The 14,891-nt window shown below is 41.4% G+C and overlaps 1 protein-coding gene across 1 annotated transcript in view; it reads left to right on the top strand.

Moving 5' to 3' along the window:
• Window positions 1–14,891, top strand: part of raly (RALY heterogeneous nuclear ribonucleoprotein) — a 161,156-nt gene that overhangs the window by 75,915 nt on the left and 70,350 nt on the right. Inside the window, exon 3 of the mRNA XM_024444889.2 lies at window positions 5,997–6,275. Coding sequence (XP_024300657.1) covers window positions 6,020–6,275 — 256 coding nt within the window. The 5' untranslated portion in view covers window positions 5,997–6,019. The remainder of the gene's footprint in view (window positions 1–5,996; window positions 6,276–14,891) is intronic.

The following is a 14,891-nucleotide window of genomic DNA, read 5'->3' as shown; positions in this document are numbered from 1 at the left end:
TGGACATGATTTCGAAAGGCACAAACCTGTCTACAGTATATAAAGTCCCAAAGTTGACAGTGCATGTCAGAGCAAAAACCAAGCCATGAGGTCGAAGGAATCATCCGTAGAGCTCCGAGACAGGATTGTGTCAACGCACAGATCTGGGGAAGAGTACCAAAACATTTCTGCAGCATTGAAGGTCCCCAAGAAAACAGTGGCCTCCATCATTCTTAAATTGAAAACATTTGGAACCACCAAGACCCTTTTTAGAGCTGGCCGCCCGGCCAAAATGAGCAATCGGGGGAGAAGGGCATTGGTCAGGGAGGTGACCAAGAACCCGATGGTCACTCTGACAGAACTCTAGAGTTCCTCTGTGGAGATTGGAGAACCTTCCAGAAGGACAACCATCTCTGCTGCACTCCACCAGTCAGGCCTTTATGGTAGAGTGGCCAGACGGAAGCCACTCCTCAGTAAAAGGCACATGACAGCCCGCTTGGAGTTTGCCAAATTGCACCTAAAGAGTCTCAGACCGTGAGAAACAAGATTCTCAGGTCTTATAAAAGATTTATAAAGATTTAACTCTTTGCCCTGAATGCCAAGCATCATGTCTGGAGGAAACCTCACACCATTCCTACAGTGAAGCATGGTGGTGGCAGCATCATGCTGTGGTTTTTTTCAGTGGCAGGGACTGGGAGAAGTCAGGGTTGAGGTTCCGAGAGCTCAGGACCTCAGACTGGGGCAAAGGTTTACCTTCCAACAGGACAACGACCATAAGCATACAGCCAAGACAGCGCAGGAGTGGCTTTGGAACAAGTCACTGAATGTCATTGAGTGGCAGAGCCAGAGTCCAGACTTGAACCCAATCAAACATCTCTGGGGAGACCGGAAAATAGCTGTGCAGCAACGCTCCCCATCCAATCTGACAGAGCTTGAGAAGAATGGAAGAATGGAAGAAACTCCCCAAATACAGGTGTGCCAAGCTAGTAGTGTCATACCCAAGAAGACTTGATGCTGTAATTGCTGCAAAAGGTGCTACAACAAAGTACTGAGTAAATTGATTAAATGATGGCCATAGGTGGCACACAATTGGCCCAGCGTCGTCCGGGTAAGGGGAGGGTTTGGCCGGGGTCGGCCATCATTGTAAAATAAGAATTAGTTCTTAACTGACTTGCCTAGTTAAATAAAGGTTAAATAAAAAAAATATTTAAAAAGTAAAGGGTCTGAAGAAATGTAATATTTGGCTATTTTATTGTATAAATTAGCAACAATAAAAAAAAACGATTTTTGCTTTGTCATTATGTGGTATTGTGTGTAGATTGACAAGTAAAAAAAATATTTAATCATTTAGACATTGCCTCCCAGAGCTCTCCACACAGACACTCAGGAGGCCGGGGAGCCGCTTCACACTGTTCTGTGCAATAGAATCAACTTTAGTCCTTTCAACTCTTGTCTTTAAAGTCCTTTTTTGTTATTTTACACACTCAATTTACATACTGTAGAATTCTGAATCTCTCAAAATGCAACGCCTATAGTCAGAGTGCGAATTACACCACGACATGGGGGGGTCTCTATATAAATGATGGGCCTATTAGTAAAGACGGTATTTAAACGCTAAAAATGAATGACCTTTTAATGTGTCACACAACATTTCATAATTTTTTCATCTGATTGTCAAACAAATCACTTCAAAAAGTAGGCTTCCTGTGCATGTTCATCCACTCCAAAATAATTCCAGCATCCAAACGGCATGTATACTCGCGCCATTTGATTAATGGAAATAGACTTCTGTTTACAAAACACCAAAAAGTGTGCCCACTGACATTCAGCGATCGCTATTGATTAGGCCTAAATTAATTGATGCATCTTCCTGACAAATGTTTTTAAAAATTGCAGCCTGAAAAGTCAGAAAACCTGAAATGTGGCTGAAACTGTCCTCGTTAAAATAGGATGGTCACATGTATAAGGGCACAAGGTGAGACCCAAATGCAGGCACAGGAGCAGATGGTTGAGCTCCGATATTTATTATAACAAAGAGAGTAGGCAATGGCAGGTCGGGGACAGGCAAGAGTTCATAAACCAGGTCAGAGTCCAAACAGTACCAGGTGATAGGAAGTCTCGAGGTCAGGCCAGGCATGGATCAGAACCCAGATTTGAGTCCAGAACAGTACAAGGGGATAGGCCGGCTGGTTGTCAGAACAGGAGTGGTCAGGCAGGCGGGTTTAGAGTCAGGACAGGCAACGGTCGAAACCAGGAGGACTATCACAAGGACAGGTGAACCAGATCACGGTGTGACAAGATGATAAACTTATTCGACTAGGCTACAATGTGTATTACCATGAACTTCAAAAAGGCCTACCAGTAGCCAGTGATATTGTGGTAAAAATGGTTGGTGAACTGATTCCCGGGCGTGGTAAAAAAAAAAAAAAAGGTAATGCTCCCTATACTTTCAATGCATTTTTCTGAAAAAGCTGGTTAAACAGCATTTACTTGTGTTTACCCTCCACTAGGCCTACACTTCCGGTAGTCTACCCTCTCAACCGAGGCAATTTTACACACATGAACACATGCAGAACAGGTAGCCTACGTTCAATATAATACATGAGTTGAATCAAAACATGTTTTACACATTTGACTTTTTCCACATTTTGTTACCTTACAGCCTTGTTCTAAAATTGATTACATTATTTTTCGACCCTTATAAATTGACACACAATACCCCATAATGACAAAGAAAAAACAGGTTTGTAGAAATGTTTGTAAATGTATAAAAACCCTAACCTGAAATATCACATTTACATAAGTATTCAGACCCTTTACTCAGTACTTTGTTGAAGCACCGTTGGCAGCGATTACAGCCTTGAGTCTTCTTGGGTATGTCGCTACAAGTTGGCACACCTGTATTTGGGGAGTTTCTCCCATTTGTTCTCTGCAAATCCTTTCAAGCTCTGTTAAGTTGGATGGGGAACGTCGCTGCACAGCTATTTTCAGTTCTCTCCAGAGATGTTCAATCTGGCTGGCCCACTCAAGGACATTCAGAGACTTGTCCCAAAGCCACTCCTGGGTTGTATTGGCTGTGTGCTTATGGCCGTTGTTCTGTTGGAAGGTAAACCTACCATAAAGGCCTGATTGGTGGAGTGCTGCAGAGATGGTTGTCCTTCTGGAAGGTTCTCCCATCTCCACAGAGGAACTCTGGAGCTCTGTCAGAGTGACCATCGGATCCTTGGTCACCTCCCTGACCAAGGATCTTCTCCTCAGATTGCTCAGTTTGGCCAGGTAGGCCAGCTCTAGGAAGAGTCGTAGTGGTTCCAAACTTCTTCAATTTAAGAATGATGGAGGCCACCGTGTCCTTGGGGACCTTCAGTGCTCCAGACATGTTTTGGTACCCTTCCCCAGATCTGTGCCTCGACACAATCCTGTCTCGGAGCTCTACGGATAATTCCTTCAACCTCATGGCTTGGTTTTTCTCTGACATGCACTCTCAACTGTGGGACCTTATATAGACAGGTGTGTGCCTTTTAGAAATCATGTCCAATCAAATGAATTTACCACAGGCGGACTCCAATCAAGTTGTAGAAACATCAAGGATAATCAATGGAAACAGGATGCACCTGAGCTCAATTTTGAGTCTCATAGCAAAGAGTCTGAATACTTATGTAAATAAGGTATTTCTAATAACCTGTTTTCACTTTGTCATTATGGAGTATTGTGTGTAGAATGATACTTATTTAAATCAATTTTAAAATAAGGCTATAACGTACCAACATTTGGAAAAAGGAAAGGGGTCTGAATACTTTCCTGAATGCACCATCATTAAAATATAGCCTACTTGTTGGATGGATTGGATGCACATTGGTGTCTAGCTGGTTAGTTAGTTAGGCTAGTTGTCTCGTGATATTGTTGACCATCATCACCTGATCCAGGAAAGAAAACAAATATTGATACAAAATAATAAAGCTAAATAAACGGTCTACTACTTCTGGCCACGGATGGCACGGAAAACACCAGTAGCCTATTCGCGTGCACCAACAAACAGCTGACTGACAAAAGCAAACGATGATAAATTAACAGATACGTCTAATGTATTGGAATTAAGGCAGCATGGAAAACAAATGGCGAAAATAAGGAAGTACAAAGGAAAATCTATGCTTAAAGTAGCTCAGTTGAAGCCGAAATTCGGCACTACTTAGTGGACAGAGCCGCCACATAGAAATAAATGGTTTAAACCATGATGGAGAGGTGGGGGTGTTAGTTTCATTTGGAAGCTTTTATTTTCATATTTACCACGGTAAAACATATTTACCACTACATCTAAAACAAATAGGAGAATGGTTAAATTAGCATTATTTAGAGACCCCCCAAAAGTTAGACTTTGTTGTATTTAGGGGAGTTAATGTCTCATTCAGGGATCTGAGTCCCCCCTAGCTCCCCCATAATTTGCACCTTACCTAAAGTAACAGTAAAACTGACAGTACTGGGTGACTCTTGGAACTTAGTTTTCAAATAACTGTGTCTGCAAACCCACTGTGTACAGATGCCAATTTAATGTCTATTACACATGTTGGTTCAACATAATTTCATTGAAATGACGTGGAAACAACATTGATTCAAACAGTGTGTGCACAATTATTTTTTGTACATGTTTTATTTCACCTTTATTTAACCAGGTAGGCTAGTTGAGAACATGTTCTCATTTACAACTGCGACCTGGCCAAGATAAAGCAAAGCAGTGCGACACAAACAACAACACAGAGTTACACATGGAATAAACAGACATACAGCCAATAACACAATAGAGAAAAAAAGTCTATATACAGTGTGTGCAAATGAGGTAAGATAAGGGAGGTACGGCAATAAATAGGCCATAGTGGCAAAATAATTACAATTTAGCAATTAAACACTAAAGTGATAGATGTGTAGAAGATACTGGGGTGCAAAGAAGCAAAAGAACAAAAACATTATGGGGATGAGGTAGTTGGATGGGCTATTTACAGATGAGCTGTGTACAGGTGCAGTGATCTGTGAGATGCTCTGACAGCTGGAGCTTAAAGTTAGTGAGGGAGATATGGGTCTCCAGCTTAAGTAATTTTTGCAATTCGTACCAGTCATTGGCAGCAGAGAATTGGAAGGAAAGGCGGCCAAAGGAGGAATTGGCTTTGAGGGTGACCAGTGAAACATACCTGTTGGAGAGCGTGCTACGGCTGGGTGCTGCTATGGTGACCAGTGAGCTGAGATAAGGTGGGGCTTTCCCTAGCAAAGACTTATAGATGACCTGGAGCCAGTGGGTTTGGTGACGAATATGAAGCGAGGGCCAGCCAACGAGAGCATACATGTCGCAGTGGTGGGTAGTATATGGGGCTTTGGTGACGAAATGGATGGCACTGTGGTAGACTGCATCCAGTTTGCTGAGTAGTGTTGGAGGCTATTTTGTAAATGACATCGCCGAAGTAAAGGATCGGCAGGATAGTCAGTTTTACGAGGGTATGTTTGGCAGCATGAGTGAATGATGCTTTGTTGCGAAACAGGAAGCCAATTCTAGATTTAATTTTGGATTGGAGATGCTTAATGTGAGCCTGGAAGGAGAGTTTACAGTCTAACCAGACACCTAGGTATTTGTAGTTGTCCACATATTCTAAATCAGAACCATCCAGAGTACTGATGCAGGGCGGGCGGGCAGCGATCGTTTGAAGAGCATGCATTTAGTTGCAATGGGAAGTGACAGAAGTCTGTTAAGTGATGGCAACCTTGATGTTATTTGGTTTTCTTTTGTCCATTATCGATTGTTGAAAGGAATTCTGCATATCTTGTCTAGTATTTCTCTATTAACTCATAGCACCTCATTAAACCAACGCAGTTTTGTCCTCGCAGCAAGTAGAATATCTACCACAGCAAAACATCCACCAGGGGACTTACAGTATAATTCCAAAACAAAACAAAAAAAGTTGAAGAGCAACTTATCATCCAAAGAAAAGGAACTTACAATTTTTGTTTATCATCCTTTTCCCCCCTCATCGCAGATATTTTGAGGTTCCTAACCAAGATGTCTCTGAAGGTTCAGACCAGCAACGTCACGAACAAGAACGACCCCAAGTCCATCAACTCACGCGTGTTCATCGGTAACCTCAACACAGCGGTGGTGAAGAAGATGGATGTGGAGACCATCTTCTCGAAATATGGCCGCATGCTGGGCTGCTCTGTGCACAAGGGCTACGCCTTTGTCCAGTACGCCAGCGAGAGGCATGCCAGTGGGGCTGTTATTGGGGAAAACGGACGAATGCTGGCGGGACAGACTTTGGGTGAGTCCTGTTTGGGTTCTTCTCTCATTCGTCTGAATAGTGAATACTACCCAGCTAGCACATAACGTTCTAAGAACCATATGTTTCTTAGAGTTTGGTGAGAGTGTGGTTGACCTATGGTTATGTTTGCATACAACCTTCCCACAACTTTCTGGGAATGGTGCATGATAGTTGCTTGGTTTAGGAACATTCCCAGCCAGTGCTTCATTTGTAAATCGGGAGGTGCCGGAACAAAAAGTGAGCTCGAAAGGGGGGTGACCTGGGGAGCTCTGAGGTACCAGAATGCATGAAAACAAAAATCACCTTTATAAAGAAGCATTGCATGCATATCATCTCATTTGCGTAGTAGCATAGAGCAGTAGAGTAGAGGCACTTACAGAAGTTGCATACATGGAGAATATTTTTTTGTGGCCTAGGATCTGGGAAAATGTTGGCCTTGCATTTCATGCAATTCTACATAATACAAAATTTGGCATAATATTTTTTTATGCCGCGTTCGAAACAACTGGGAATTTGGGAACTGGGAAATCTCCAACTTCAGTGCATTCAAGACAGCTGGGAAGCAGAAAAAAAAGCTCCTCCTGGAAAAATGTGTTTTGAACTGTCAGTCAACTCGGAATTCCAAGTTGGGAACTCGGGCCTCTTTCCAGAGCTCCAGCTTTCCGACCTGAAGTTAACTGAAGTCATGAATCGACCTAGTTTTTTCTGAGTTCCCAGTTATCTTGAAAGCACCTTAATACCGCACAAATGATCCAAATGACAGGCTACTTTGACACTGACTAACTGAGAATCTAATAATGAACCTTGTCTTGAATCCATCAATAGCCTAGGTGTGTGGAGACATGTAGGCTACAATATAAGAAGGAAATTATAGTCATAAAAATACTTTCCAGTTTCACTGACTCACCCAATGATGTGTAGCTCACTTGCTGGTGATGGCCCATGCACTCGTTCTAAAAGCCTCTCTCTTTCTTGTTTTACTTTGTAAAACAATATTTGGAAGTTGATGAAATATTTCAGTAGCCTACAGCAGACAAATTGGGGTCTTCTCTTTTCAGAAGGAGCCATTTTCCTTCCAACCTGTGTTTTTCCACGATTGGATTTGAAATATTGCGAAAGGCCTGTTTTGTTTGCATGTTGTTTGTTCACTGACAGATTTTACCTGTGTTCCCGACTGTAGTCTACGCCTTGTTATTGGGCTACACTCCACAGCTAGGCTATTTTTTAAAGAAGCTATTGATCTTCTGTGGTTAAATTATAGGCTTTGTCATGGTGTAGTAGGCTATTCTGAATTATTTAATTTCTTTTTGAACAGTAGGTCTAACTTTGGCAAATTTATTTCAATGAATCAGGGGTACTGAAGCTCCACCATAAGCATTCGGGCGGCTATGATTTCTATAAGGAAATAAATAATGAAGTGCAACGCTTGAGCGATGAGAGTTGCGGACTCATGTCAATCAGAGAGAGAGGGAGAGAGATCATAGAAAGTGAATCTCATTCTAATTCTGTGAGTGATACAGACTCGCTTCTCACACAGCCATGGCCACGCGTTGGTCTCAAACATAGGTTACAATGTTGCGCAAACAATAAGCCCGGGCCGGCCCAACCCAAATCAACTCTTAGAATATCAGGCCCAGGCTGAAAATGTACTTTTGTTTTTGAAAATTGAAAATGTTTTTTTTTTCTTGGTGGCAGAAGAATTAACGAAAAGGCAACTCAAATGAACTTTAATTGCTTTTATTATAATTTTTACTTTGGAAAAAGTTACAATAATTAGGTACCGGATCCGGCCAAATTATGTTCCAGAATGAAACAGTCCAAAACTGACAGGTCCCAGATCCTGTTCCAGCAGGATCCAGCTCAAATTAAACACTGTTCTCAGCACATAGTAACTCTTAATAGAGAGCTTGTAATTACATTACTTTAAAAGAAAATTTCCTAAAGGTTAAAACATGGTTAAATTTAATGTCCATTTTAGTATGTACCCCATGTATAATCCAGCAGCCTTGGCTACAGGTCGGCTATGTTTATTTTGGTCTTGCATCAACTACCTCTGGGAATGAGAGAGCAGAGAGAGCTTCTGGGCCAGAGCTAAGAGCAGTGGGTATATAAACCACTCTTACAGCGCTCCCTGTAGTCCTTATCAGGCCTTTGAAGAGTGGTGCTTGTTATCAGAGTATTGATCTCAATGGAACATGGAGATTAACCTCCTGACTGTGTGGTGAGCCACAGAGGAATACCAGCAGAGACTACACTGCACTGGGAATCATTTAACACCCTGCTACTGGTTGTCTGGTAAAGCTTCATCCCCCCCGTTACAGAGAGCACCAGCTGGACAGTTTCAGGGAGCTAAATGTGAGTGTCGGAAAAGACCAGAAAAGTCACATTGGGCAGTATTTTGATTTGTCGTGAATTTTTATACATTTATTTATATACATTTTTTTCCTCCCAATGAGTGATTTACAGAAAAGAGATGTGTGCACTTGACTCTGAATTGGGCCTAAAGAGATTTGATATCTATTTGATAACAATTACATATCACTCTTCTTAGCTACACATCATCTCCATTGATGCACTACTTTTGACCAGAGTCCAATGGGCATAATCCTATATAGGGAATAGGGTACCATTTGGGAAGCAGCCATACTGTTGCTAGCTACTGCAGTAAATTGCTTGACTAGTCCACTTATGCAGGCTACACAGCTTTACACATATCACCTCTGTATCACATAACGCTCAGGATACCGCTTATTAACTAGCAGCTGGAAACCTCGGTTTTCATTTCAACTTTGTCCTCCAAAATTAGATCTAGGTTAATCAGCTGTGGCATGGGCCGCTGTAACCACCGGTAATGTACCCCGGCAACAGGGCCTTTGCTGCCCTTCATGCAGATAGATGAGGGGCAGGCCGGGGCCAGGTGTTGACTCTGCAGGTGCCCATACCCAGCTAGCACATAACGTTCTGAGAACCATATGTTTCTTAGAACTTGGTGAGAGCGTTGTTGTCCTATGGTTATTTTGAATACAACCTTCCCACTTTCTGGGAATGGTGCAGGATAGTGCTCAGCTCATTTAATGACATTTTTTTTTACTTTAACCAAACATTTCCTAAAAGTTCAAACATGGTTACATTTAATATAAATGTTGGTAATGTTCTAGGAACGTTCTCCAACTAGTTTGACATTGGGACTGTTGTCAAAAAAAACATTCTATTGGAATTTCAGTACTTCAGCATAACGTTTCCTACAGGTTTCCTCATGGTTCTATTTAAAGTCATGTTCTCAAATTGTTCTGAGTACTTTAAGAAAACTTTCCATAAAAAAACACAAGAAAACGTTAGTAAGTTCAGAGAATGTTATTTACAAACACATTATTTCTCAGAACGTTAACAAAACGTCCCATAAAAAACTAAAATGTACGTTCCCACAACTTCCAAGGAACCAAATGTGCTAGCTGGGTAGGATCACAGGGGGAATCAGAGAGGGCTTAAAGTGCTCACTGACTCGTGCCAACTCTGCTTTCAAAGACCCTGGTCCCGGCAGACCGAAATACTCGGACATGCCAACAGAGACACAAACACACATGCACAGACACATAAACAAAGACTTTCAAAGATACACACAACCTGATGCACACACACACACACAAACACGCACCTACTCATATACACACACACACTACTGAAAAACACACCACACACAATCTGCAACATATAGACTGTAGGCTCACATCTACTCTCTCTCTCAAACACACACTCACACTCAAACACAGCTCGTTCACGTCACAGTCAAATTAACAGGCTTTCAGTGTGGAGTGAGGCCCCAGCGTACACCTCACAGCCTCATCCTTAATCCCGACAAGGTGGGTGTGCCCAGAGAGCACAATCAGGATTGTGTCCACAGGAGCCTGAGAGAGTGACAGCTAGGGATCAGGCCACTGATGTTAGCTTTAGCTACATTCCAGTGGAGGGAGAGGCAGAGAGAGGCGTAGCATGGCTAAACACCTCCCTCTGGTGGAGATGGTAGGCCTGCACAAACATCAAGGTAGTCAGGCAATTATGTTGCCCTTTTATGACTAGACAGATCTAGAATCAGCTTCCCCTCCCCAATACTAATCTTAATCATTAGTAGAGAAAATGCTAAACTGACCCAAGATCATCATCTAGCCTTCTGTCGCGTTCAATCAAACATTTTTTGATCATTGTTGAGTGGTCCCTGCATACCATCGCGAATATGGGATTTGAACAGAAGCAACAGGGTGTCTACATATGATGCAACAAACGCGTCTAAATATTATTGTTGTCTGAAAAACATCGACTAAACAATGTTTTGTACTGATGGAAAATAAAGGACTTCACAACTTTATTCCTCAATTTCACCTTTTATTGTAAAAGATAAATGATAAACTTCATCATCCAAGCATTACACGGAACACATTCACAGCCAAATCATTCCATAAACCAGTTTAAATTACAGGATGTGTTGACAGAAAACAAAACATAAGTTAGACTTGTTTACAATGCACCATTTCTCATCAGAGAAATGTAATATTGTTTAGAAAAGAGATACGTGTCAGCTAAGCTAACAGCGGCTAAATCCATTATGATAGCAGCTATGTTTGACAGATATTACACATCTTCGATGTGCTTGTTACAGTGTATACAAGAACCGGACCACATGACTTACCATTTTTGACAAATCACAAAGCACACAGGTTATCACCTCACAGATTATCACATCACATACAGGGAAAGGAAATGGAATGGGGGATACCTAGTGAGTTGTACAATGGAATGCATTCAACCCAACCCCTCTGAATCAGAGAGGTGTGGGGGGCTGCCTTAATCAACACCCACGCCATTGGCACCCGGAAAACAGTGGGTTAACTGCCTTGCACCTTAATTGTTGACAGATACTGATAGCCATTGAGTATAGAGTAATGATATTTTGTCATTCTGATGAAGAATCTGTGTATGAGAGTGAGTCGGCTCAATTAATATCTGCCCCCCACCTTCTGGACTGTGAGCGTGAGATGTCTGAGGACAATGGTAACCACATAATTTATTTTTTTGTCAATAAAGTTTTTTATTCATTTATCAACAGGATACTAATAACAACAAAAACATAACACTCAACAAGTGAGTAAACAAGACAGCACCTTTTAACCATATATCAGTGGTTGAAAAATTAAACAGCAAATAAAAATAAATGACTATATATTTTTTTAAATGGCAAACAAACACCCATTACATATATATTTGTTCTAACTTATGCCCTAGCTTCTCACCCGCATGTCCCTTATATAATTCAATAAGTGTTATATCATATCTTGCTAAATTTCCCTTTCCTCTCCTGTAATTTTGCTATCTTTGATTCATAAGATGCAGTCTCCACCATGAGTTTCAGCCAATCTGTTGATTTCGGACTATCTGCACTCTTCCAGTTACGTAGTATGAGTCTAGCTGCAGTAAGAAAACCCACACAGGCAAGACCAAACTCTTCTTTGCTAATACCTGGTGGTAAAATAGATATCCCCTAATAAGCACACCTGTGGGGACTCTAGGATAGGCTGTCCCACCCATTCTTCAAGAACCTTCTTCCAAAAAGGGAGCACCATGGGACATTCCCATATAGCATGAAGAAAGGTACTTACTTCACCCTTGCATTTCCAGCATAAATTGTTTTGCAATAAACCCATTTTAAGTCATCTAAATGTCCCCCTTGTATCCCTGGTACACCACCCTACATTGGAAACAAAAATCTTCCTCAATGTCACAATTCAGATCCCTCTGCCAAATCAACCTTCAATTCTCACTGTTTCCATATTGTGCATATGAGACTCTTTTATAAAACACTGAAACGGAGTGTGATATTCCTAACAACATGAAATATTGTTCTAATAAGTTTTAAACTCTCTGGAGGTTAATACTCATAAGAGACCCCATGCAGCTCCTTAGTTGTAAAGTATTTCCACAAATCTCCCTTATCTGGCAAATGTTCCCTTCAGATCCTGATAGGACACAAGCACTCCTTTCTCATATAGATCCCCTAGTGCATGCAGGCATTGTCTAAGCCATACCTCCCAGATAAATGAATGTTTTCCTATGCAAACCGATGGGTTGTGCAATATGGAGGAATCTTTTTGTTTAAACTGTGAAATTCCAAACATATTTTGAATCTTAACCCATACCTCTCAGGAATGTTGTAGGATTGGGTTATCCTCTTCAGTTAGCTGTCTCTGAATGTTTGGGGGTGATAAGGCCTCAATAGGCTTAAACGGGACTGTGATTGAGAGGTCTGTCTGAGTCCATCCCAAATGGAAATCATAATTGTCCCAGTGTCTGGACAATTTGGCTACTTCAAATGATATGTTGTACAGTTCTACATTGGGTAATGCTAGTCCTCCTTCATCCCTTGGAATATACAACCTGTTCACATTTATACTGGGATTTTTCCCATCCCAAAGATAATCCTTAATCATTTGATTGTACTGCTTAAATAGTAAGGGAGAAATGGTCACAGGGAGCATCATGGACACATAATAAAACGTTGGGGACACAACAATTTTAACAGTATTTATTTTACCCCATAAAGTAAGATTAAGCAACCTCCATTTATCAAGATTATTCTTTGTTTTTTGTAGTCGTGGCATCATATTACTTTGCCTGATATTCAGTAGTTCGTTGCTCAATTTTACACCCAGGTATTTCATCCCTGATGGTATCCATTTGAACTGTAATGAAGTAATTGCAACAGGAGGACATAATTTGGATACAGGCATAGTTTCTGACTTCTGCCAATTAATCTTATAACCAGATATCTGTGAGAACACGTCAATTGTGTTCAAAGCCAAAGAGACTGATGTGGCCGGTTCCCTAATATGTCGTCAGCATATAAAAAACGTTTATGTTCTCTGACACCTCCAATCACTCATTTGATTCCTGAATCAGCTCTGATTAATGCTGCCAAGGGCTCCAAAAATAGAGTAAAAAGGAGAGGTGAGAGAGGACTACCCTGATGGGTTCCCCTCGACAGATTAGAAAAGAAAGAGATCATACCATTTCTGAGAACTGCTGCTCTTGGATTGGAGTATAATACCATAACCCACTTAATAAATCCAGTGCCAAAAGCCAAACATCTCAAGGGTATTCAGTTGAAGTCGGAAGTTTACATACACCAGAGCCAAATACTTTTAAACTCAGTTTCTGACATTTAATCCCAGTAAAAATGCCCTGTCCTAGTAGGTCAGTTAGGATCACCACTTTATTTTAAGAATGTAACATGTCAGAATAATAGTAGAGCGAATGATTTATTTCAGCTTTTATTTATTTTGTCACATTCCCAGTGGGTCAAAAGTGTACATACACTCAATTAGTATTTGGTAGCGTTGCCTTTAAATTGTTTAACTTGGGCCAAACATTTTGGGTAGCCTTCCACAAGCTTCCCACAATAAATTGCGTGAATTTTGGCCCATTCCTCCTGACAGAGCTGGTGTAACTGAGACAGGTTTGTAGGCCTCCTTGCTCATACACACTTTTTCAGTTCTGCCCACAAATTTTCTATAGGACTGAGGTCAGGGCTGTGTGATGGCCACTCCAATACATTGACTTTGTTGTCCTTAGCCATTTTTCCACAACGTTGGAAGTATGCTTGGGGTCATTGTCCATTTGGATGACCCATTTGCGACCAAGCTTTAACTTCGTGACTGATGTCTTGAGATGTTGCTTCAATATATCCACATAATTTTTTTGCCTCATAATGTCATCTATTTTGTGATGTGCACCAGTCCCTCCTGCAGCAAAGCACCCCCACAACATGATGCTGCCCCCATGCTTTACGGTTGGTATGGTGTTCTTCGGCTTGCAAGCCTCCCCCTTTTTCCTACAAACATAACGATGATCTTTATGGCCTATTTTTGTTTCATCAGACCAGAGGACATTTCTCCAAAAAGTGCGATCTTTGTCCCCGTGTGCAGTTGCAAACCGTAGTCTGGCTTTTTTATGGCGGTTTTGGAGCAGTGGCTTCTTCCTTGCTGAGCGGCCTTTCAGGTTATGTCGATATAGGACTCGTTTAACTGTGGATATAGATACTTTTGTACCTGTTTCCTCCAGCATCTTTACAAGGTCCTTTGCTGTTGTTCTGGGATTGATATGCACTTTTCGCACCAGCGTACGTTCATCTCAAGGAGACAGAACCCGTCTCCTTCCTGAGGGCTGCGTGGTAATACAGTGAATAATAATTTAAATAACATGTCTGTAAACAATTGTTGGAAAAATTACTTTGTCATGCACAAAGTAGATGTCCTAACCGACTTGCCAAAACTACAGTTTGTTAGCAAGAAATGTGTGGACTGGTTGAAAAACTAGTTTTAATGACTCCGACCTAAATGTATGTAAACTTCCGACTTCACCTGTATGTCAAAAAGCCCCACTCCACCCTATCGAATGCCTTCTCCACATCTAGGGAAAGGGCTGCTACCTGAGTATCCTCTTTTTGACTCAGCCACATGAGGTGAAGCAAACGTCTAAGATTGTCTGTGGAGGTTCTACTTTTTACAAATCCCACCTGATATGTGTGAGTAATATGAGGTAAAACCTGCTCCAGCCTCATGTCTAGTA

This window comes from Oncorhynchus tshawytscha, linkage group LG02, assembly GCF_018296145.1.
Source record: "Oncorhynchus tshawytscha isolate Ot180627B linkage group LG02, Otsh_v2.0, whole genome shotgun sequence".
Classification (NCBI taxonomy): Eukaryota; Metazoa; Chordata; class Actinopteri; order Salmoniformes; family Salmonidae; genus Oncorhynchus; species Oncorhynchus tshawytscha.
The sequence above is the reverse complement of the archived record's forward strand: the minus strand, read 5'-3'. Positions and strand labels throughout refer to the sequence as shown.